General features: G+C 36.2%; 1 protein-coding gene across 7 annotated transcripts in view; it reads right to left on the bottom strand.

Moving 5' to 3' along the window:
* The window catches only part of LOC306667477 (putative RNA-binding protein Luc7-like 2), a 68,719-nt gene that overhangs the window by 16,732 nt on the left and 27,033 nt on the right, over positions 1-24,954 (bottom strand). For all 7 annotated transcript variants that reach the window (XM_079150135.1, XM_079150136.1, XM_079150132.1 and 4 more), the window contains 3 exons: positions 14,759-14,857; positions 11,959-12,069; positions 8,003-8,146 (listed from right to left, as the gene is read on the bottom strand). In XM_079150135.1, coding sequence (XP_079006261.1) covers positions 8,003-8,146; positions 11,959-12,069; positions 14,759-14,857 — 354 coding nt within the window. The remainder of the gene's footprint in view (positions 1-8,002; positions 8,147-11,958; positions 12,070-14,758; positions 14,858-24,954) is intronic.

The raw sequence follows: 24,954 nt of genomic DNA on the forward strand, positions 1-24,954 counted from the left end.
AGACTCTTATCTACACTGACCAGGAAAGGAAGGCACAGTGGTCCAGGCCTCGGAGAGGACGGCTGCTGGGCAACAGCCCTTGCCCTGAAGCCTCTCTTTTTTTTTTTTTAATCTGCCTTTTTAAAAATCTTTGGAACATCAATTTTATTACACAGTGTGTTGAGAAACAGAAATTTATTAAGAACCATCTCTGTTCTCCTAGACATATGGGAAAAAGTACAGAGAAGAGCAGGGCAGGGTGAAGTGTCCCAGGGAAAAGAGCCTCTAATGTCCCTTGCAGGTGGAGACAGAGGAGACTTCTGGTGGAACTGAGCTCCAGGATGGAATCCACGCAGAGAAGCCTAAGTCAGCTTGCATGCACAACACATTCCCACAGCTGCTGGAGTCCACGCCTCAGTGGTGCCCACACCATGATGTCAGAATACACAGATCTCAGGGTCTTCTCGCTATCCACTGATTTGTCTGTCCCAGCTCTGTATTTTCACTGGAGCCACTGTGCTTCTAAACATAGTACGATTCTGCCCTCTTCTCATTGAAGCCACTTTTTTTTTCTGAAAGCCAGCCCGCAGAAGCAAGACATGCAACAACACAGTTGCTGAATGTAGGTGGTGATCCTCCTAGTAACCCCCTTCCAGCCCTTGCTGTTGTCATGGATTGCCCTGAAGAGATACCTTGGGAGGATGTGCTGCTATCTGCTGGGACCCAGCTACTGAGGATCCTACAGGAGGTAGGAAAATACGTTGGAAGTCTTCATGTGCAGGAAAGAGAAGAATAGCAAGCACACTGGCATCTCCACCAACTTTCTGCCCTGAATGCTTGGCCTTCTCAGGCAGCTGATGCCCAAAGGGATAGGAGAGGGTAGGAAGGACAGGCTCACTGGCACTCCTCTTTAGGTGAACACTGAAAGGATCTACAGGACCTGGCAAGGTCCACCCTGCAACACACAGGGTTCACCTGGAATGTGTAGCCTGCCCCCTGGGTTATCTAGTGCTGGATATCAGGTATGTAGCCATTGCCTCATTGTATTTTCAATTTGCCAGGGGCACCCAGGTATTACAGGGCTCAAAACCCTCTTCAAGCATGACTGCCATATTGTTGGGTCCAGGCTTAATAGAATAGCTGAGTGAATATTCCTCAACCTTACTCAACCATGGGTGCCCCATTATTTATTTGTTCCACTGTGGGCCTCTGCATGGGTTCCACCATTAGTATTTGATTGATGAGGCTTTGTGCTTCCTTGGAAACGCATGGGGGATTGTCGTACCTTGCCTGTACCATCCGCTTCTTCAGTTGCTTAGCGGTGGTCGTCATAAATCAGCATCTCCTTGTAAGCATAAAATACAGAATAACACCCAGGCTCTAGACATCCACTGTGGGGCCCTCATATTCTTTTCACTGGATGACTTCAGGGATAAGGTACAGGAAGAGTGCCCTCAAACCTGTTCAGCTTCTGCCCAGGCATGAATCTGGTGCTGTGGCTGATGTCGATGAGTTTGAAATTGCCTCAAGCAAGCACCAGAATGTTCTCCTATTTAGGTCCAGGAGCACTGCCCTTCTTGTGGCATTACTGCAGGACACACCTGATCTGCCTGCACAGTCTTCAAGCCTCTTCCTCCAGCATACCACCAGACTCCAGGATGCAGGGCCATAGCTATCTCCCACGTCATGCTCCATGACAATGTAAATATTTTCGATGATCTCAAAGAGCTAGATTACATTTCAGTGGTCAGTGGTCCATGGCCATCATCACATCAAGTTCAGATAAGACAGGAATGTTCCACTCTATCTCTGGTATGACTCTCATTGCCATCTCTGTCTCAGTGAGGAGATGGCAGGCTAGTGTCACCTGGTTGAAGCTACCTTGCCCAATGGCCCTCAGAACCTGATCCCCTGCAGCACTATACCACTCTCACTACCTTTCCTACATAAAACCAGAACACCAAATAAGGATGCCAGTTTAAAAAACAACCAACCAAAACACCAAAAAAAAAAAAAAAAAAAAAAACCCAAATTAAAAATACAACACCAAAACACTACAACCACCAACCACGATATCTGGGAGTCTGACAGCTCACCACCACCAAAAGTTTTCTGTGCTTATGAATGAAAACAGTCAGTCTTTTATACAGCCAGTGTTTGAAATTCCCTCACAATAGCTCCCTGTGAGGTTACAGCAAGAAATGGCCCAGTCACCCCCGTGCCTGTCTCACTTTTTGGCCTCTGGGACCTTTTTGACTTTCATAATAAGAATAAGAAAGGACTAGGTGGGCACAGTGGCCCATGCCTGTAATCCAGCAACTCTGGAAGTTGAAGTAGGAAGATTACAAATTCAAGACCAGTCCTAGTAACTGAGCAAGGCCCTAAGCGACTTACCGAGACCTTGTCTCAAAATAAAAAGGATAGGGAATGTGGCTGAGTGGTTAAGCACCCTTGGGCTCAATTCCTGATACCAAAAAAAAAAGTAAGAATGGATGCAGAAGCCTTTTGCTTCTGTGGGTTATGGAGACTGATATTTACTTGTCTAGAAATTAAAACTGATATGATTTTAAGAAAAAAGTCAAACAAGAGTGCTAAGCAGGGCTGGGGATATAGCTCGGTTGGCAGAGTGCTTGCCTGTCAAGCACAAGGCCCTGGGTTCAATCCCCAGCACCACAAAAAAAAAAAAAAAAAAAAGAGTGCCAAGCATGTGGCTCAGTGGTGGAATGTTTTGTATACATGCACAAATCCCTGAGGTTGAATCCTAGCTCTGCAAAGAAAAGTCACGCAAGAAAATATACTACCAATCGTACTCAAAATGTTTGCTATAATATATAATACATAAAAGCATGACTGTTATGAAAAGTAAAGGTTTTCCTTTTTCTTCTTGTCCCCTGCATCCTGTCCCACACTACTTTGCTAGAGGTCAGAGATCACAGGCCCAAACACCTTCTGCCAAGAAACTACCCTAACAATTCTACCATGATATAGAATACAAGAGTCTAAAAAGATTTTCTCAGTGATCTTTTCTACAGTTTTTTTTTTTTTTTTAAAGCCATTTATTCAGCATCATGATCAGACTATTACATTTAGCATTCAACAGCACGGGTGCAAAAAAAAAAAAAAAAAAAAAAAAAACCCTTTGTTGGAACACTTTACACTTTCCACAGAATAGAAACTAAAATAACCTGTTATACAATTAGTCACAAATACAGTCCTAGAGTATTTTCTACCCATACACGAGTACTGTCTAAACCATGTCTTCTTTGTAGCCACTAGGCCTGCCACCACTGTACTTGGCTGAGCTCACAAATCTGTTGTAATCTGTCGCTTCCCTGTCATTTCTCTGAGTCTCCTCTTTTCGATAGTTTTTGTTAAAAATATGATATAGTCAGCCTCTAAACTGCCTATCAGTGAAGGGTCAAGGAAGCAGAAGTCACCTATGCACGCAAAGGAGTACATGTTTTCTACACTGTCACACCCTCCTTCCTAAAGATTGTTTTCCCTTCCTTGGAAATGTAGATATGGCCTACAAATGATAAGAATCCCCAAGAAAAGGAATAGTTCTATTAAGATAAGAGATAAAGTGTGGCCTGAAATTAACTTATCTTTTACTCACCCATTTCATCTGTATGAAGTTCACTCAAACAATAAAAATTGGTGAGTTTGCCTACATACTGTCCTCTTTTTCTTTACTAATAGGACTCTGGCTTTTATTTGCGGCAGCAACACACCCAGATAAAAATATTACATTTTCCAAGCTTCCACAGAACTTTGGCTAAGATATCAGTGGAAACTGATGGATAGAATCTATAGGAAAGTTCTCCAAAAGAGAATAAATAATTTCAGACAAAAAACACCAATGGCTGATGTAACCTGCAGATAAAAAGGAATGAGAAACAGAGTATTTATGCAGGTTTAAAACTGTCAATACCAAGATATTTACTAGTTACAAAAGGGAAATACAGTAACTTCCCAGGGGAAAAATATGTACCATCACCAAAAAAGGGGAAAAACCACTAACAAGTGTCTCAAAAGGATATATCACTACAGTGGTATTCCCATAAAAATCTAATCACGAGGGATTAGGCATGTGGTTCAGTGGTAGAGCACTTGCTCAGTATGTGCATAAGACCCTGTTTTTTCAACCCCCAGTACATGACAGAAAAAAGGAAGGGAAGGAGAGAGGGCAAGACAAGAAAAGCAAGAAAGGGAAGAAAAAAGAAATTTAACCATGAGGAAACGGTAAGACAAACTCAAACTAAAGGACATTTTCCAAAAATAACTATTTATCAAAACTATTAAGGCTGTATTCTTCGAAGAAAGACTAGAACAGTTCCAGGTTAAAGGAGACTAAAGAGGTCTAACAAGATGAGACATATGATCCTGGACTGGATCTAAGAAAAAAATTTTTCTTTCTTTAAGAATAAAGAATATTATTGGGACAATAAGTCTTTAATAGCCTTGTATAAATACTAATTCTTGATTTTCATAATTGTACTGTGCTTATATAATAAAGCATCCTTGTTTTTAGGAAATACACAGAGTATGTAGGGATAAAGAAGCACCTTTTCTCAGTACTGGGGATTGAACCCAGGGTCTCTTTACCATTCAGCCATATCTGCAGTCCTTTTTTAAAAAAATTATTTTATTATGAGACAGGGTCTCAACAAGTTGCCCACACTAGTCTTGAATTTGTGAGTAGCTGGAATTATAGGTGTGAGCCACTGGCCTGACAAGAGGCATCTTATCTGCAACATACTAAGACACGGTTTAACCACACACACGTATACACAGAAAGAAAATGATAAGCAAATGTGGTAAAATGTTAACATGGAGAATGTGGTTAAAGGATATAGGAGAATTCTTTGTACTATTTCTTACTTTTGTGAATATCAAAATACACATTTTTAAATTAAAACATACATGTACAGATAGATACACGAAGGTATGTCAACTCTGTTATTATGCCTTCATCTTTTTACTTATCTTTGAGGTAAGGTTTTAGGTTTAGTAGACCATACTGCTACCACAAATTGATAAGCATTTAGATAAGTCCACACAGGAAGGGTGGCTAAACACAGAACGAGAAATAGTCTATTTGTTGATGGCATTATGGGGTCAAATTATGTACCCATCTGTTTCCCTAATCCTAAATATTAGCTGAGAAAAAAAAAAAATCCTTCTTTTAAGTCACAAATTAGGTTTTTTATTATATGGAACTGAGCACATCTATAATAGACAAGTAAATTTTTTAAAGTGCTATCCTTAGTAAAAAACCAGTTGATGGTAACATATGCATAACAGGCTAAAGATGTTAAGTTACTGTGTAAAGCTATATTAAGATTCATGAAAACTGCAAACTATACTGAAGGAAAAGAAATAATGTTCACTGGCTTCATTAAGAGTCTTCAAGGAAATTAGTTATAAATCAGCTAATAAAGTACTTTTTCATTTAAAAGCTCGCTATTTTCTGGATTGACAAAATTACATTTACAGAAATCCTAAATATTAAGGAAACTAATTATAATTAATTATAAATTATAGAGAATGCTTACATGGTATATCTTCTTCCATCCTATTACTATTATTGAACTTGTCTTTATATTTAAAATGGTTATCAACAGCATATAACTGAGTCTTGCTTAAAATTTAAAAAAAAATCCAGTCTTACAACCTCTGCCTTTTAATCAGAATATTTAGACCATTTACATTTAATATAATTATTGATATACTAGTTCTAAATTTATCATCTTGTAATTTATTTTCTACTTGTCATTCGCATTATTTGTTCCTTTCCTCCTATTTTTTTAGAATGAGTATTTTTTTAGAATTCTATTTTATTACTACTATTAGCTATACCTCATTTTTTTACCTCTAATATTTGTCTCTAAGGCTTATTATATATATATATAACTAAGAGAAACTTAAACACCTGAAGTAGCTATATAAATATTAGACAAATAGATTTGAAAACAAGGAATGTTCCCATGGATAAGGGGGAATATTTGAAAATAATTAAGGGATCCATTCATCAAAAAGGCATAATTCTAAATGTATATTCACCTAATAATAGAGTTTCAAAACAGATTATGAAAAAACTGACAAAAGGGAAAAAACGATAGATCCACAATTACTATAGTTGGAAACTTACCCACTTCTCTCTCAATAAGCAACGGAAAAGCTGGGTGTATAGCGGCACACACCTGTAATCCCACCTACTCATGAGGCTGAAGAACAGGAGAATTTCAAGTTTCCTGGGTTACTTGGTGAGATCTTGTCTCAGAATGAAAAATAAAAAGGGCTGGGGACATACCCCTATGGTGTTCTACCCAGTGCACTACCACTGGGCTAAATCCCCAGTAACACACACACATGCGTGCGCGCAACAAACAAAAAACTCCTTCCACAAAGAAAACTCCAGTCCTAGATGGTTTGTGGTAAACTCTGCCCCAACATTTAAGGAAAAACTACCAATCCTAGAAAGAAAAAAAGCTTTTGGAAAAGAAAAAACATTTTCCAACTCATTTTATAAATTGTTACCAAACCAAAGACAAAGTGTTTACATTTAAGTGATTAAGACAGGCTAGAGGGGCCAGGGTGTAGCTCAGTGTTAAGAGTGCTTGCAATAAGGCCCTAAGTTTGATCCCCACAACAACACAAAACAAAACAAAAAAGACTGAAGACTAGTTGGGGAATAAGATACTGGGCATAGTAAGTTTTCCTTCAACTCTCTCCTTTCTATGGAAAATATCTAACACATATTAGTGCCTTCTCTTCCTCTAAGGAATATTTTTCTTATAAATAAGGAATAGTGAACGTAATATTTTCTTGATGCTCACTGTAATATGAGGAGCAATGATCATAGTTTTTCCTTTTCTCCTCCCTCCCCTCAATTCTTTCCTTCCTCCTTTGCTGAACAGCAACTAGGCAGGTTAAGGAAAGATGCTAAAGGAGGTAATAAAATAAAATAGCTTCCCTAGGGTTAGGGATATGGCTCAGTGGTAATCTGCCTAGGATGTGTGAGGCCTAGGTTCCATCCCCAGCACCACAAAAATTTTTTCAATTAATAAGTAAAATGGCTTACCTATATTCTGCCTTTCCTCTCCAGTCTGAAGACCATCAGTGATACCAGAACAGAAGGAAAGAAGGAAAAAGAGCAGGCACCCTAAAGCAGTTTGAGTGACAGGGCTTTCTTCATCATTTTTTATATTGCCACAAAAGACCCTGTCCTCTTTAACAACTAAAATATATTGGTGAAAAGTATAAGGGGAAAAAAAGATCGGGGTTGGGAGAAGATGCCCAAGGTTGATTAAAAAAACAAACAACAACAACAACAACAAAAAAACCTGCAAAGTAGGTAACAAGTCAGACTACCTATAGAAGCCATGCAGGTTACTATAAAGGAAACCAGATGTAATCAGTTAGGAGTAGTGAACACTATGACAAAAGAGTACAGTATAATCCCTACCAAAGACATGTGAATTCCTAAAATATATCAGATGTACCAATGAAAATAGAACTTTGCAGAATATCAGATTTTGACCTGTGCTGAGAAAGAAGAAAGAGGTCGGGGATGCAGCTCAGCAGCAGGGCATGTATAAAGCCTTAAGGTCCAACCCCCAGCACCACCAAGAAAAGAAGAAAAAAGAATGAGAGAAGGCTCCTAAGGCATTAGGAGATTAGACTGAGGTGGGAAAAGAACCAAGAATACTATAGCATGGGGGGTTATTGGGGGACAGGGTGTCAGAGCAACTAAGAATAGGCGAAGTGTATGTGTGTCTGTGTATAACTGTTGAGTGTGTGTGACTGGCTAATTTAATATACCTACAGTTATACACTTCAATAGATCCATGATTCCAAATTCCCCAAAACCATTAATTTTGAAGCAAAACCCAACAGCATAGCACAGACCACTTAAATACTTTTCAATTGGCTTAAATTCCTTTTAAAAACTTTGGAAAAATTTCTAGTCAAATATACAACATGAACAGACACTAAAGTTATACTACTATTAAGAACTCACCTCTGCTTCTCTTTTCTTTGCCCGTGCTTTTTCTACTTCATCCATTACTTTCTGGGATTCTTCCACATTGCCTTCAGCACCTAGTTGTTCCACCTTGGCTAACAATTTACCAATTTCTTCGTTTAATTCATGAACACGTTCTGCCTAAAAACAAACAGAAAAGAAAATCTGAAAAAACAACAGAATATTAAACTTCAAAGTATTTCAGAAATGTTCAGAAAAGATTTGTAATCTAAGGCAATATGATCACATCTACTGGGACACCAGGATGTTCTGAGCCTGCCTGCCTTTACCTCAGTGAAGGTCAAAGATACTAGCGATCAACAGAACTGCTACTTTCTAGCCTCTGCTGAGGTGTACTGAAAGTGAAAACACTTTTCCTCTCATGATCTGGACCTCCCTATGTTCCCAAATCATCTCTTGCTGTTTCCATTCCTCATAATATAATCTGTATTATCTTTAGTTTCCCTAACTTACCCTGTTACTGCTTATTTTTGCACAGACTGTTCCTCTTTCTGGGATGTCCACCTTACCTGCCTAGTGAATATTCATTCAACAAGATCTTTTTGGTGAAGCATTTCTGAAAAATCATCCCATCCCAGTCCCACTGAAACATGTAAGCATAAATGACCATATTCTCCTTTGTGTCACCTTTGTGTATTTTTTTTTTTCAGTGCTGGGGATTGAACCCAGGGCCTTGTGCTTGCAAGGCAGGCACTCTACCAACTGAGCTACATCCCCAGCCCCCTTTGTGTCATTTCTGACAATTACTTTTATACATATCATGACTCAAAGACAGCGGTCTGAATTTCCCATCTTTGTATCTATGACGCCCAACAAATACTACAAGTTCAAATATGAGTTAAAGATATGAACTAGTGAACACTTTGTAAAGCTATGGGTGACTATAGTTTAAAAGTGCCATAGATCTGAATTACTGCTAAACCAATTACTGACTGTGAAACTGTAGTCAGATACTTACACCTAAATCCATTTCCTCATCTGAGAGAATTAATACCTATCCCATGATGATGAGAAAAATGAAAAAACATGCTTCATATGTATACTGTAGTATTGACACCTGCAGGTCACCCTCTCTCTCAATAAGTCCATGTTTTTCTAGGGGGGTTCATTCTTGCCTTAGGGTTTGATATCATCATCACTCTCTCATATTGTTTTAATGGCACAGGATACAAAGTCTTTATTTTGAATCAAAATAAGTATTCCGTCTCCATGTGGCCAATCACATTAGCAAATAAGGTTTTTATTCGCTATGAACATCCAGTCTCAACAAACTAGATTGTCAGTAATCTTTACATCTCAAAGTTCCTTCAATCCAAGATGTTCCTTCCCTCAAAGAGATTCCCAATTCTTATCACTATGGTTCCTCTTTATCAAAGTAGTACTTTCCTTTAAATATCTGTTATTGTTTGACTGCATTAATGCACAAAGAGTCTCATCCTCCCCTGTATCCCTGCCCTCTGCCACGTTAACTAAGCACCACTGTTTTCTGACTCAACTTGGCCATGCAATTGCTTTGGTAATAGGGAAGATAGTAAACATGAGCCAAGGAAGTCTTGAAAAACACTTCTATAACTGGGTGTGATGCTTCTGCACATCTCTCATCATTATGAAAACATGGCCAGGCTAGGCTCAATAGTTTCCAGCTAACTATCAGACATGTGACAGGAAGTTTAGTCTACATTATTGACTACATACTAACACACTAAATAAATACTGACTTGTCTAAGACACTGTATTTTGAGGTGATTTTGTTTTATAGCACTTCTGTAGTATACAATGCTATGTAACCAATACAACTTGGACTCTACCTAACATTTGTCAATATCTTTTTTTTTTTTTTTTTTTTTTTTTTTGCGGTACTGGGGATAGAATTCAGGGCCTTGTGCTTTCGAGGCAAGCACTCTACCAGCTGAGCTATCACCCCAGCCCTGTCGATCTCTTTTATTTATGAGATACTATACCCTTTATAGTGCAGGATGCCTTTCTTAACAGTCCCTATCTTCCGAGAACTTTGCTGAAAAGGCTAGCTGAAAGTAACCCTTTTCTCAAACAAGGGAATCTATTTCCCTTTGTACATATTATCCAAATACCATATCTGAATCCTGTCACATGAACTTTATTTTGCGAACTCTCTCAAACTGCATATTTATAAAATGCATTGGATTATAAGAATGGTACATAAAGTATTAAATCATCAAATCAGCCAAATGTATTATACAGGACCTTGTTTGGTTCTGATTATTACAAACTGGCCCACAGGATAAACAAACATATTTGGATACCAGATAGGAATAAAGAATTAATGGATGTGATATTGTGGTTGTTCTATAGACAAAATGATAAGATATCTAGAATTTGCAATAATGAAACAATAACAGAAAATTGATGGCTTTGAAACTCATTAATGGTTTCACTGCAATTCATTATCCTTTTCTCCCTACTTTTTGTGTTTTTAAAGTAATGAGTCAATACTGTCATGTATAACTAAAAGGAGCAACAACAACAAAAAAGTAATGAGTCAGGTAAAACACAAAACTCAACACTAACAAGACCAGCAATCAGGTTGGGATTGTAGCTCTGTGGTACAGTGCTTGTCTAGCATAGGTGAGGGACTAGGTTTGATTCTCAGCATCACACATAAATAAAGCAAAAAATAAAGGTCCATCAACAACTAAGGGGAAAAAAACCTGGCTATCAAATTAGAAAATGGGCAAAAGACTAAAACAACACATTTTACTGAAAAGGGCATACAGATACCAAGCATGCATCTGAAAAAATACTCAACATCAGTCATTAGGGAAATGCAATAAAATATCAATACTATTACAAACAGATAAAATGAAATATGACATCAAATGCTGGCACAGATGTAAAGAAACTACAGCATTCATACATTGGTGGCAGGAAAATAAAATGGTATATTCACTCTAAGAAAGTTTGGCAGTTTTCAAAAACTAAACATGGATTTATATTATGACCCAGTAATTAAATTCTTGGGCATTTATTCCAGATAAATGAAAACGTGTGTCTATACAAATATCTATATACAAATGGGTACTGCAGATCTGCTATTAGCCAGTAAGTAAAAACAACCTAAACATTCTTCAATGTGTGAATGGTTCAACTGTGGTATGTTCATACCATGGAATACTTCTACAAAGGAATGAACTACTGATGCACAAAATGTGGATGAACTGCAAGGAAGTTGTAGTTAGTGAAAAAGCCAATCTCAAAAGAACCTAGTGCACAATTATGTAATTTCATTTACGTAATATTCATGAAATAACTAATTATAGAGATAAAGAACAGATTAGTGGTTGCCAAAGGTTAGGGATAGGAGGGACATATTTGTTATACAGAGGGTTATATAAAGAAGGCTTTTTCTGGGGGGTGGGAGATGGATAACAGATTGAATTCAGGGACACTTAACCACTAAGCCACATCCCCAGCCCTTTTTTATGTTTTATTTTGAGACAGAGTCTCGCAAAGTTGTTTAGGGCCTCGATAAGTTGCTGAGGCAGGCTTTGAACTTGTGATCCTCCTGCCTTAATCTCACATGTCACTGGGATTACATGCCTGCATCACTAAGTCCAGCTATAAGGAAGTCTTATAGTGATGCTGGAGTTAAGTATCTTAGTCATGGTGGTAGATGCACAAGTTTACATATGATACTGCAGAGCTGGACAGACACACATGCATACACAAAAACAAGTGGTTAAATATGAATAAAATGTAAGGTTTAAAGCAAGGCCCATTTCTTTAACTGTGTCAGATGTGAATACTGGGGAGGCAACAGAAAGAGTATATGGAATTCCTGTGTATGTGTCTTTGTACTCTCTTACAAATTTAATTATTTCAAAATACAAAGGTGAAACAAATAAGCAGTGGGTTGAAACCATACTTTGTACTAATGAAAGGACTGAAATTCTTACCTTTGCTGCCACTTCAGCACTAATCTCTTCTTGAGTTTCTGCTAATCTCTTCTTAGCCACTTCTGTTCTTCGATCACAATCTGCAATGAATGATTGCAGATGATCCATGGCCTAAAATGTTTAATCAAAAAATAATTACTGCCAGAAAGTTAATTTTATTCAGAAATATCTTTATTTAAAAACTATACTTTGTTTCTTAAAATGTTATTAAGTAGAAACCATGGAAATTTTAATAAATAACAAAAGCAGTTTCAATTATAAATCCAAAATACTATTTGTCTTCTACCAAACTGGCAAAGAATAAACATAAATAATTCCAGAAAAGATAATGCTATAAAAAACTTGCCACTTTCATACTCTGCTGAAGAAAGCAGATACAAACCAATACAGCCTTTTTATAAAAAGGCACAGTGATTTTTACTGAAAACCCTCTTTAAGGGACCAGGAGAAAAAAAGGGAAATATGGAGGAATGATACTGGCCAAATTATATGGTTATATTGCGTGCATGTGCAAATATGTTAATAAAGAATCCCATTCCATCAGTATGTGCAAGTACAGTGCACCAATAAAAAAATATGGAAAAAAACTTCAAAATATCCCCTAAGTAATTTCACTGCAAAAAACTTATTCTAAGAAATTAACAAAAAATACAGAGGAATAAATATTCAAAGACATTCTTTACATTATAAAAGCAGTATAAAGTTGTAAATACCCTAAGTATCTAGCCAACACTGAAATTTTGATCTTCCTTCATTAAAAAAAGTTTTTATAGGATACTTAAAAGACAGAAGAGTTCAAGATTCACTTACAAATAAAAGGCAAGTTATCAACGTAACATTCAATAAGACCCCACATTTATAATATAAAGCAGCATAGAAAAAAATGAGGGGCTAGGATTGTAGCTCAGTGGTAGAGTGCCTGCTTACCACGTGTGAGGGACTGAGTTCAATTCTCAGCACCACATGTAAATAAATGAATAAAATAAAGCTCTATCAACATCTGAAAAAAAATTTTTTTGAAGAAAAAAATGTAAAATAACCATATACAAAACATGGCAGTTTTCAGTAATTTTTGTTTGTTGTCTGTTTTTAAAATTTCCCAAAATAAAAATGTTACAATCAGGGAAAAAAACTTTCAAAGAATGAACCATTGGAAAATTTTTAACAATGTCTAATATAAAAAAATCTAGCTCACTGCTTACATAAAAGTCATTTAGCAAGCATATGTAATGTCAACAATTAAATAATAACTTAAGAGTATACTTTAAAGGGCAGGGTTGGTCGCTCAGTGGCAGAGTGCTCACTTAGCATGCATAAGACCCTGGGTTTGATCCTCAGCACCACATATAAATAAATATATAAAAGTATTGTGTCTGTCTACAACTAAAAAAAATTTTTTTAAGTATACTTTAAAAACAAACATTGAAAAAAATGTTTAATTTAAACACAAACAAATTTATTCTGCACAAATGAATGCCAAAAATAGTCTGATAACCCAAGAATTTCTTCAGAGTGAATAGGGACAAAGTGAATACTTCAAAGCAATAAGGATTATTTCAAGTTTTTTTTTTTTTATCTGTGACAATACAAAGATACTATTTAATTCTTTTAATGTCAAATTTATCTTTCAAATCATAACAGAAATCTATGTAAATTTTCTTATGTCAAGATAAAGGTAGATCCCAAAGCAATGACAGAAAAGACAGACCAATCAACAAATAAGTATTGGGTCGATTAAACAGTTACTAGGAGCTAAACATAGAGAATAAACTCTGAAGAGCGAATAAATTCAAGATGGATCAAGGATTTAAGTGTATAAAATGAAGTAAAAGAGTACTTAAAAAAAAAAAAAAGCTTCACCTCAGAATAGGGAAGGTCTTTCAAATTAATCAAATAGATTTTTTGAAAACTGATAAATTAAGACAACTATAAAAATATACAAAGCCAAAATGCACCAAATGAAAAATAAAATAGGAAAAAATACTTGCAATATATGAGAAAAAGGACTAATTTTTATAAAATGCAAATAGCACAAATCAAGGAAAAATGGCCAACATTCAAGATTAGTTAATAATAAAAATAAAATAGTTGTACACTGTTAGTTCACTAAAAAAGGAAATATAAAGCTGGGCAATGGCACACACCTGTAATCCCAGCAACTTGGGAGGCTGAAGGAGGAGGATCACAAGATAAAGATCAGCCTCCACAAATTAGCAAGATCCTGTCTCAAAATCAAGATCCTGTCTCAAAATCAAAAATGGACTCAGGAAGTAATTCAGTAGCGAAGTACACTGGGTTCAAGTCCCAGAACCAAAAACAAACCATAAAATTTGAGCACATCAGTTTGCTTTATTTAATGCCGACTGATAGGCCTTACAAAAGTGGGGAAAAAAAATTAGTTTCCCTATTTTTATACAAGCAATTCTCACATAAAAGCAACATCATAGGCTGAGAATTTAGCTCAGGATAGAGCATATGCCTAGCATACAGTGGCCCTGAGTTGGAGTCCTAGCTTTGCATATTAAACAAATAAATAAATTATAAAGCAAGCAACAATATACAAGTTACATTTGGAACCCATTCATATACCTAAATGGGTATATATTCTATTTCTTTTATTAGTTTTACATTTAAAATATTGTCCTAAGTAACCCCCAATATGTATATATATGTAGCTAATGAAAATCTGGATATGAATATAAAAATAATTAGCTGAGTTTACTTTATTAAAGACACTGATACATTTTCAAGATGTTTTGCTGCAAAAGACAATATAGTCCATTAACGCAAAATCACATACATCAAGTTCAAAGAAAAAGTCCTGTTCTTTGGATGCAATTTCATAATCTGCTCTTAAAGCCAGGTCATGGACTTTCAGACATTCTCCAAGATCCATTCTCTGGGGGAGAGAAAAAAAAAAAAAAAAGAATATTGAAATAGAAAACATTTTCTCACAAATTCATTTAACCAACACAGTTCTCTTCTGAATATATATATTGTCATACAGATGCTTCTTTATCTATGAAACTTTACATTACAAAATATTAGAAAAGCTGCACCAATTCTGTCTACAAAAGAGAACAGTGAACATTTGTAAACTTAGAACAAAAAGCTTTTCAGAATCTGAAAGTTTCTAAATTCTGTTATAGCCTATTTCATTCACTCACATAACAAAGATATTCAAAGTTAATTTAAAACAAAACTAAACAATTATGTAAACCAAACTAAATTACAATGTTCTTTGAAGAGAATTCTGTTTGTCAAATAAAAATAGAGTCCTCAAAAAACAGACTGGTAACCTTACAGATCCCAGACAAGACTCCATGTGAACTAATAGACAATTTATTAGTAAGACCCAGTATCAGGGAAATAAAACAAAGTACTCTTATTGAACTAGAACCCTTCTGTAAGTGGAATTTCTAATTAGTCATTATTTAAAACCAGGAGCTTTTCTCATAACTGAGACAAAATTCCTAAAAATCTATTCATTTTTACATGTATGTGGACAACTGACAAGAACTTTCATAAAATCCTTTTGGGGGAAAAAAAGGGGAAGATGCAAAGATAATTACATATGTGATTAATGGATGATCAAAGCAAAGCAGAGTGCTGGGTGTGGTGGTGCATGCCTGTAATCCCAGCTGCTCAGGAGGCTAAGACAGGAAGATCACAAGTTCAAAGTCATACGCAGCAACTTATCAAGACCCTGCCTCAAAATTTAAAAAAAATTTTTAAAAAGGCTGGAGATGTGGCACACTGGTTAAATGCCCCTGAGTTCAATCCCCAGTGTACGTACACACACACACACACACACACACAGGCAGAGATTTTCAAATCGGAGGTCTGTAACCCGTACCTCCAGAAAGTCTCACAGTCTCTGGACGGTTAATGAAAACGGAGTACAATGATCCAAAACAATATAGGAAATATTCCTTTTATTTCTGATACATAAAGTAAAATACAACAACACACTGATAGCAGTAAAGCCATTCCTTTATTTGAAAACTAAGCACCCACTTAGGGATATAGTCAGACATAGTTAATGACTTCATGGAGTCTGCATTCTAGAAGAGAGGGTTTCAAACAAATAATAAAATTTATACCTATGAACAAAATTAAGAAATCTAATAAAATAGTATAATGCTTCCCATTACTATGGGGGGACTACTTGGGATAAGGTGGTCAGAAGTTTTTCTGAAGAGGATACATTTAAACTATTTCATCACATAATGATCACCACTGCATAATCACCACACCATGTTTTCAATCCAAAAATCAGTTTATAACTTTCATCATGTAATCATCACATGGTATAATTCAGTTTGTCACACCACTTAAAAAAACATAGCAGCAATGTATTCACCAGTGGCGCCCAGATGTGCATTTGTCTTCTAGCATACTGCAAGGTGTGAGCCTAGACTTAACCAGCACACACGCACATTGTCAGTACACTGCCAAAAAACCAGCCAACGTGGTTTGCTCAGAGTAGCAGGACTATTGGCAAACCCATCTTACATGAGTGGCACTGATGACAGGTGCATCAGACAAAGAAACAAGTGAAAGTGGTGCAGAATTTTCATGGCTGTTTGAATTGTGTTGTCCGTATTTCAATACACTAGTAAATTTTTTAAAGGGTAATATTTAGGCTATGGTGCATGTGTAAATAACATTTTACTTCTGTTTTTCAGACTTGAAAAATATTCACTAAACTGTCATGAAGAACTGATGTGCATCAATTTAGACTATTCAAAAAAATTTTTTTTCTTTTGATTTATGAGGGGTTGAACCCATGGGTGCTTAACCACTGAGCCACATCCCCAGTCCAGGATCTCTACGTTGCTTAGGGCCTTGCCCAACCATCATGAGGTTGGCTTTGAACTCTCATGATGCTCCTGCCTCAGCCTCCTGAACAGCTGAGATTATAGGCATGCACCATAGACTAGTCAATTTTAACATATATTCATGAGTATTGCATGCATCCTAATCTTGCTCCATGGACAACTGAACAAAATTTAAAAAAAAAAAAATTTTTAGATGAACCTTTATTTTATTCATTTATTTATTTGTATGCAGTGCTGAAACAAACTCTGTACCTCACACATGCTAGCCAAGTGCTCTGACACTGAGCCACACCCTGAATCATGAATAATAATAATTATTATTTTTTGGATCAAATGATATTTATATTTTATGTGCACAAATATTTTTCATGTAAAGAAAAATTTAAAAAATTCAATTTTTAAAAATAAAAATCAATTCGTGATAGAGATCTTTTTTGAAAGAAATTATTGAGTAACACACAGTGGCACATACCACTAATTCCAGCTGTTTGGGAGAAGGCAGCAAGAGGATTCCAATTTCAATGCAACTCTATGCAACATAGCAAGACCCTAAGCAACTTAGTGAGACCCCTATTGCAAATAAAAACAAGAATTTAAAGTGCTGAGGATATGGATTCGTGGGTACAATCCATGGTCAAAATTAGTAAATAAATATACAAGTAAATAAACAATAAGGCTATATTGGTCAAAGGGACCCCTGAGGATGACGACAAATTTTCTCACACAATATTTTGTTTAAGGAGGTGCCAATACCCCATGAAGAAACAATATATCCTTAAAAGTGAAGTATAATAAATTATTTTTAAGTAACACCAACACAAGTAAAAAAAGAAAGCTTCACATAATGGTTGCACCTCACTTTTTTGCAAAAACAAATGGCACTAAATCTATGAAAATTGTGCAATGAATGAAATAAAGAGTAAGAAGCAAACTAACTTAGAAAACCCAAGAGTGTTTCAAGTTTTACAAAATATTTAGAAGGCAAATAAATCTTTATTATAATAGTTCTTTTTAGATATATATGACAGTAGAATATACTTTGACATATTATTCATACATGGAGTATAACTTCCCATTCTTATGGTTGAACATGATGTAGTTACACAAGACATGTATTCATATATGAACATAGGAAAGTTATGTCCAATTCATTCTATTTTTCCTATTCCCATGTCTGCTCCCTTTCCTTCATTCCCCTTTGCCTAATCCAACAAACTTCTATTCCCTGTGCCCACTTACTGTATATTAGCATCCACATATCAGAGAGAACATTCGTAGAAGGCAAATCAATCTTTTAATTATTTTTAAAAGAAATATGCTAGTATTAATCATCAAGTTATGCTAACAGATATCTACAGCACATAGGTCTGAGCCTTAGCATTACATATGGTATCTGGAAATGACACTGTCTACATAACTTTTTGCCAAAAATCTGGATATGCGTAAAACAGAAGATATGATCAATTTTGTACAATATCCCAACTAAAAAGGACAGTGAACTCACTGGATCAAGGTTCAAAAGAACAGGTCAATTAATTTTAAACTAAATAAATTGAATTTATATAGTTCTACAACTAAGAGAACAAATTTACAAGTAATTAGACATGAACAGAATATTAGACAAAAAATAACTAGTCAAAAGGTTACAGGATGGTGTGACTGAGATAAACCAATGTGATCTAAAACTAATTTTGAAAGGATATAGTATGAGTCAAATGAGAAGTCTACTGACAGCTGATTTTAAATGTAAACCCTTATCTTCCAAAAAACATTCTGTATATGAATGTACTTCAAAAGTGATATGGAGGTTGGGGGGATAGCTCAGTCGGTAGAGTGCTTGCCTTATAAGCACAAGGCCCTGGGTTCAATCCCCAGCATACCGCCCCCCAAAAAAGTGATATGAACAAATCAGACCAAATGTCTCAAAACCAAGCCATGCAGAAAAGCCAGATAAAAGAGGTAATTTGATAAAGAAGAGAAAAACCAAAATGTAAAGCTAATCATCAATCAACAGAAGAACTGCTGGTTAAGAAGCAAAAATAGGTTTTATCATGGCCCAAAGGGACTACAGAGTGTTTTTAACTCTTGATGCTAAAGATGGAACAAGCTTCCACAGTTAGTGAGTTACAGTTTTATCAATCATTATCTAATATACAGAGAAAACTCAACCAGGTAGCATATATTCTTCCCTCCAACCTTGGGACTTTATGACTATTTTTTAAAAATGGTGTTTTTCTGTAAAACTGTATTACACTCAGTTCTTAATTACATAAAAGGAAAGTATAAATAGTGCCCCCAAAGTTTTTCTATAAAAAATAATAAAGAATTCTCATTACTATTATGAAAGCCCCCATCATAAAGTGCTATAGTAAACATGCTGAAATTTTTCCAGTCCAATGTCTATAATTTAACAAACTTGAGTTTCCCAGTGATAATAAGCAGCGACTAAAGCCGTCAATGGATATGCAGAAATTAAAAGCTGCTTATTAGACAACATTGTTAAGAAAAAGCAGTAGAAAAAGTTAAATACTCTTAAAAAAAAACCTCCCAGGGCTGGGGGTGTAGCTCAGTGGTAGAGTGCTTGCCTAGCACGTGTGAGGCACTGCATTCAATCCTCAGCACTGCAAATTAAACAAAATAAAGGTACTGTGCACATTTAAAAAAAAAAAAAAATATATATATATATATATATATAAAACACTCCCAGAAAATAGGAATTAACGTTTGTCCTATCAGTCAACAGGTTGAATTAATCTCGTCAACATTGCTCTTCACATTATGTATTTTCACAAATTACAGTTGTTCATAGGATGCTGTAATTTACTATATTTCATAAAACCAGAGATGTCACAGTCTGATGTAGTTCTCAACCTATACCTGGAGAGCACTCACCTCATACTTATGGTTTCTAGAAACAGGCCCAAGCCATATCACCTGAACGCTGAACTGTAAAAATCACCAAGGTGTTTTTAGTGTGTGGTGCTGACAAAGACTCACTGACCTACCTTCATTCCCATTCCCTGCACAGAGAGAATGATTTGCTTGAGGGTACTTATTAGAACACCTGGTTAGACCAATTCTTCGTCTAACATTTCTTCCATTTTACCATGCAGGCTCCAATATTTTGGTACTGACTTCTCTTTTTTCAATAACAGTGATATCCCATACCATGAGAAAAAGATCTGCATAGCAGATCTCTGCCTTTTATCAGTTATCTCTCTGACTGTTTCTGATCTGTTCTCAACACAAAACGTAAAAATAACAAACCTGCTTCACTGTGTTTAACCTCTATGATACACAACCAACCAAAAGAACAAAAGCAATTATGTCATTCAAGAACAAAATAAACAAATAAAAAAACATAATTATTCCACTGTAGTATGCTAGAATTTCTGGTGAAAGTAGAGTTGGGGAGATCTGCCTTGGAGGAATGTATGGGCAGGGAAAAATTTTTAACTCACTGGAATGCGAGCTCCACAAAAAGGATTTTCATCTGCCTTATCTACTAGGTAACTTCACCTGGTAAACAGGAGTCCTTTGAAAGTATCTGTTGAATGAACCAACCTAGGAAGAGGGCAGAGAACATCTGACAGAGGAGCCATGGGCTTATTAACAAGCACAGGTGGTGAAGAAACATTCCAAGACAAAACTGTTATGAGCTTCTGATGGGGAAAGAGAGTACCTTACCTCTCCTTGGACTCTTTTCCTTCTTAAGTGGTTAGTCCTGTTTTATCTGCATTCCTCTCTTCCAAGAGGTAGACCATTTAGACTTACTACTTTCTTTAGTCATCTGATCTTGCAACTCTGTAGAGTCTAGTCTGGCTGCCCACAGTGGCTTGGGGGTCAAAACCCTAGGAACAAGAGTCTAGCTCTACTAAAGACGAAGTTTTGGTCTGGGATACCTTCTGTGCTTATCTCATCTCTTCAGGGACCTAGCAGGACAGTAAGTGTACCAAGCTAATTTTCAGAATTCTAGACACTGGTCATCTATTTTCTTCTGTCCATACCAAAACAACTAAGCATCTACTCTGGCACAGTGCCAAGCATAGGAGAAGTATCTAAAATTTTAAAAACAAGCCCCAAGAACCTTCCACAACTATCTGCCTCTGTAAAAGTGAGCACAAGGGAAAGCATGCCTTGATGAACATTCTTCATGATCCCAGTCATTTCATTAAAATAGTGATTACAGAGGGCACCTTGATAGAATCACTCCGTGATCAACTACACCACTCCCTCAGAGCCTCTGCTCCCCTGCCACATCAGTCCTGACTGCACTGCTAACAGTACGATGGTGCTTCCAAAAGCAAGGTCTCAGACATTTGCTGCTCCTACTTCTCTTTCTTAAGTAAGAAAATGTTTAATAAGTTTTTTGAATTTCAAAGGTCTATGACAAAAGTCGTAAAGTTTCAATTTTTAAAATTTTAAGTTTACTTTTTGGTGTACGTATATGTAGTTGTAGATGGACAGAATGCCTTTATTTGCTAAGGATGGAACCCAGTGCCTCACATATGCTAGGCAAGTGCTCAGGTACTGAGTTACAGTCCCAGCCCAGCAGTTTACTTTTTATTTCCAAAAGTTTATTCTTGGTATGTATGAATGTACATATGTACTTATTTATTTATTTTGGTAGTGCTGAGAATTGAACCCTGGGGCATTGTACCACTGAGCTACAACTCCAATCCTATGTTTACTTTGTGACAGAATCTCACCAAAGTGCTGAGACTGGCCTCCAACTTGCAATCCTCCTGCCTCAGCACCCACCGACCCCAGTCACTGGAATTATAGGTGTGCACCACTGTACCTGGCTCTATTCTTGATATTGATAGATCGTCTTCGATTTTAAATGGCAAAAATGATGTTTATTTTCAACTGAATGAATTCAGTTCTTCATTTTGTCTTCTCTATTTCAATTCCATTCCTCCATGAGGTCCTGGCCAAATAACTCTACTTGATCCTAGTAAGGTCTCTTAAAACCCCCTGCATTCTATGCTGCTTTGTTTAACAAATTTGAATCTGTTAAGTGTTTTCTTTTTAGTTCCTGAAAGTGAATTTTAGCTCTCCAAATGTACTCTAAGTTTCATGAGAAGAATGGTCGTTCTTTGTTTGTTTTTGTTTTGTTTTTGCAGTGCTGGGGACTGAATTCAGGGCCCTGTCCTTGCCAGGCAAGCACTCTACCGGCTGAGCTATCTCCCCAGCCCCAAATGGTCTTTTTTTTTTTTCCTCTATTTTGTCTCTACTGCAGAGCAGACCAGATTTTGCAGATCCCATGTTGCCTATACTACATGACTATTAAATGAACCTTGCGGGTTAGGGATATAGCTCAGTGGGTAGAGTGCTTGCCTTGCAAGCACAAGGCCCTGGGTTCAATCCCCACCACCGCAAAAAAAAAAAAATTAAATGAGCCTGGCTTTGGGCTGGGGATATAGCTCAGTTGGTAGAGTGCTTACCTTGCAAGCACAAGGTCCTGGGTTCAATCCCCAGTACCACATACATAAAAAAAGAAACTGGCTGAACTACAGAATTCTAAGAATTTAAGGAAACAATGATGTAAGTACACAAAGGCAAGTGGACAACAAAGTTTAACAGTGTTGCTTTACAAAAGAAAGAGATTATGAGCCTCAAACCTGAGTTTGATTCAACTATGGAATAGGTATACAATGATACATTATGTGATGATTAAAAAAAAGATGTTCCAGCAGATAATACGAGCTACTATGGTGGCTGAGGCAGGAGAATCAAGAGTTTGAGACCAGCCACAGTTACTTACAAAGACCCTATCTCAAAATAAAAAAGGAAAAGGGTTGGATATAGTTCAGTGATAAAGCGCCCTACTTCAATCCCCAGTACCAAAGAGAGATGTTCTTGTTAAGTAGGTAAAAAAGAAGGTGGCAAAGAGACACATAATAAAATGGCATTTCTGTGGTTCAGAAATACACACTGCCCCAAGGTTAGCTGATTTGAACTTTTTGGTATTGGCTAAATTACATGTAATGACTATGCATTAATCTTAAAATGAGAAAAACCAATGAAACGTTTTCCTTTTAGAGGAAAAATATTTAACAGGAACAGAAGCATGTGCAAATTATACATCAAAACTAATAAATAAAAATGACATTATAGTAGAGCACATCAAAGAGCACTGGTTTATACATTTGAGAGGACTACCAAGTGAAAATTAATGGCAGTAGTCTGTTAATGAACAGATCAGTGATATAAACCAGAAACAGTAGAAGTTCCAAGTTGATTGTAAAAATACTTGCTTTCATAGAAAAGGAAATAATCAAGAGCAATTAAGAGGAGAGCCTATAGAATTGGAGAAAATCTTTGCCACACACACCTCAGGTAAGGCATTAATTTTCAAGACATACAAAGAACTCAAAAACTGTAACACCCAAAACAAACACCAAAAAATAACCCAATCAATAAATGGGCAAAGGAACTAAACAAATACTTCTCAAAATAAATAGTCAACAAATATATGGGGCTGGGGAGATAGCTCAGCTGGTAGAGTGCTTGCCTCGCAAGCACAAGGCCCTGAGTTCGAGCCCCAGTACCGCAAAAAAAAAAAAAAAAAAAAAACCAAATATATGAAAAAAATGTTCAACATCTCTAGCAATGAGAGAAATGCAAATTAAAATTACACTGAGATTTCACCTCAATCCAACCAGAATGGCAATTCTCAAGAATACAAGTGACAATAAATGTCAGCGAGGATGTGGGGGAAAAGGGATACTCATACATTGGTGAGACTGCAAATTAATACAACCATCCTGGAAAGCAGTATGAGATTCCTCAAAAAAACTAGGAATGAAACTACCATTTGACCCAGTTATTCCAATCCTCAAGATATATTCAAAGGAGTTAGAATCAGCATATGACATTAAGCAGACACATCAATGTTTATAGCAGCACAATTCACAATATAGTTAAGCTATGGAGCCAACCTAGATGCCCACCAACAGACAAATGGATAAGGAAATTGTGATTGATATATATATATAAGTATATATGTACACACATACACACTGGAATATTAGCCATAAAGAAGAATGACTTTATGACATTCACCAGTAAACTGGATGGATATGGACTATCATGCTAAGTGAAATAAGCCAATCCCAAAAAACCAAAGGTCAAATGTTTTCTCTGATATATGGATGCTAACCCACAATAAGAGGGTAAGAGGTGAACAGAAATTCAGTGAATTAGACAAAGGGAAATGAATGCAGGGGAGATAGGAATAGGAAAGAGTGGAATGAATCTGACATAACTTTCCTATGTACATATATAAATACAACAGTAAATCTCACTATTGTGTACATGCACAAACTAGGATTCTAATAAGATATACTCCATGCTTCTATAAAGATATCAAAATAGATTCTGTCATGTATAACTAAAAAGAAAAAAAAATTGCTTTGCTATATTACTTTGCTGAGTTGTATGAGCTAGATCCTGAGAATTACAAAACAATATGAAAATTAAAATGCTGCAATCAAGGAATTTATATTGTGAATGAAGAACGAGACATTAAGGCATTAGCTATAAATGTACACAAAGAAGTACACAGGATTTTTTTTGCCATTCTGTACACCAAAAACAAATAAACATTATTAATGTATTAATAGTCACTGGTTAAATAAGATGCAGGAAAAAACAACATAAAATATTATGTAGGCTTTTTTTTAAATGTTGGCAACTGATATGGAAAACTCTAAATGACATTACAAGTGAAAAAATTCAAACCTAAGTGCCATCTGTTAAAACACTTGTAAACACACAGAAAGGAATGCGAAATAGGTACACTAAATTGTTTACAGGTCTAGGACTAGGAATGGGGATGAGGTTCAACAGGAAACATTCCTATTTTATGCTTTATCCTCTTGTACTTGAGTACTGTATCGTAAGGAATGAAATAAGATAGAATGGGCACGGGATTAAGTTAGAAAATTTCCTTTTACGTCTTATTATCTACCTGACCCTGAGGATACTCATTTAAATCCCTCTGAATTTCTTTACAAAAGTACTTCGAAATTGCTGTATGGATCAAATACAATTTTTATGCACTCTGTCAAATTACTTACTTTTGCTAATTGACACTGGGGATATAAGCTCTATGAGGAAAAGGACAGTCTTTCTTGATCACTGTTATATC

The sequence above is a fragment of the Sciurus vulgaris genome (genome assembly GCF_902686455.1).
Source record: "Sciurus vulgaris genome assembly, chromosome: 8".
Classification (NCBI taxonomy): Eukaryota; Metazoa; Chordata; class Mammalia; order Rodentia; family Sciuridae; genus Sciurus; species Sciurus vulgaris.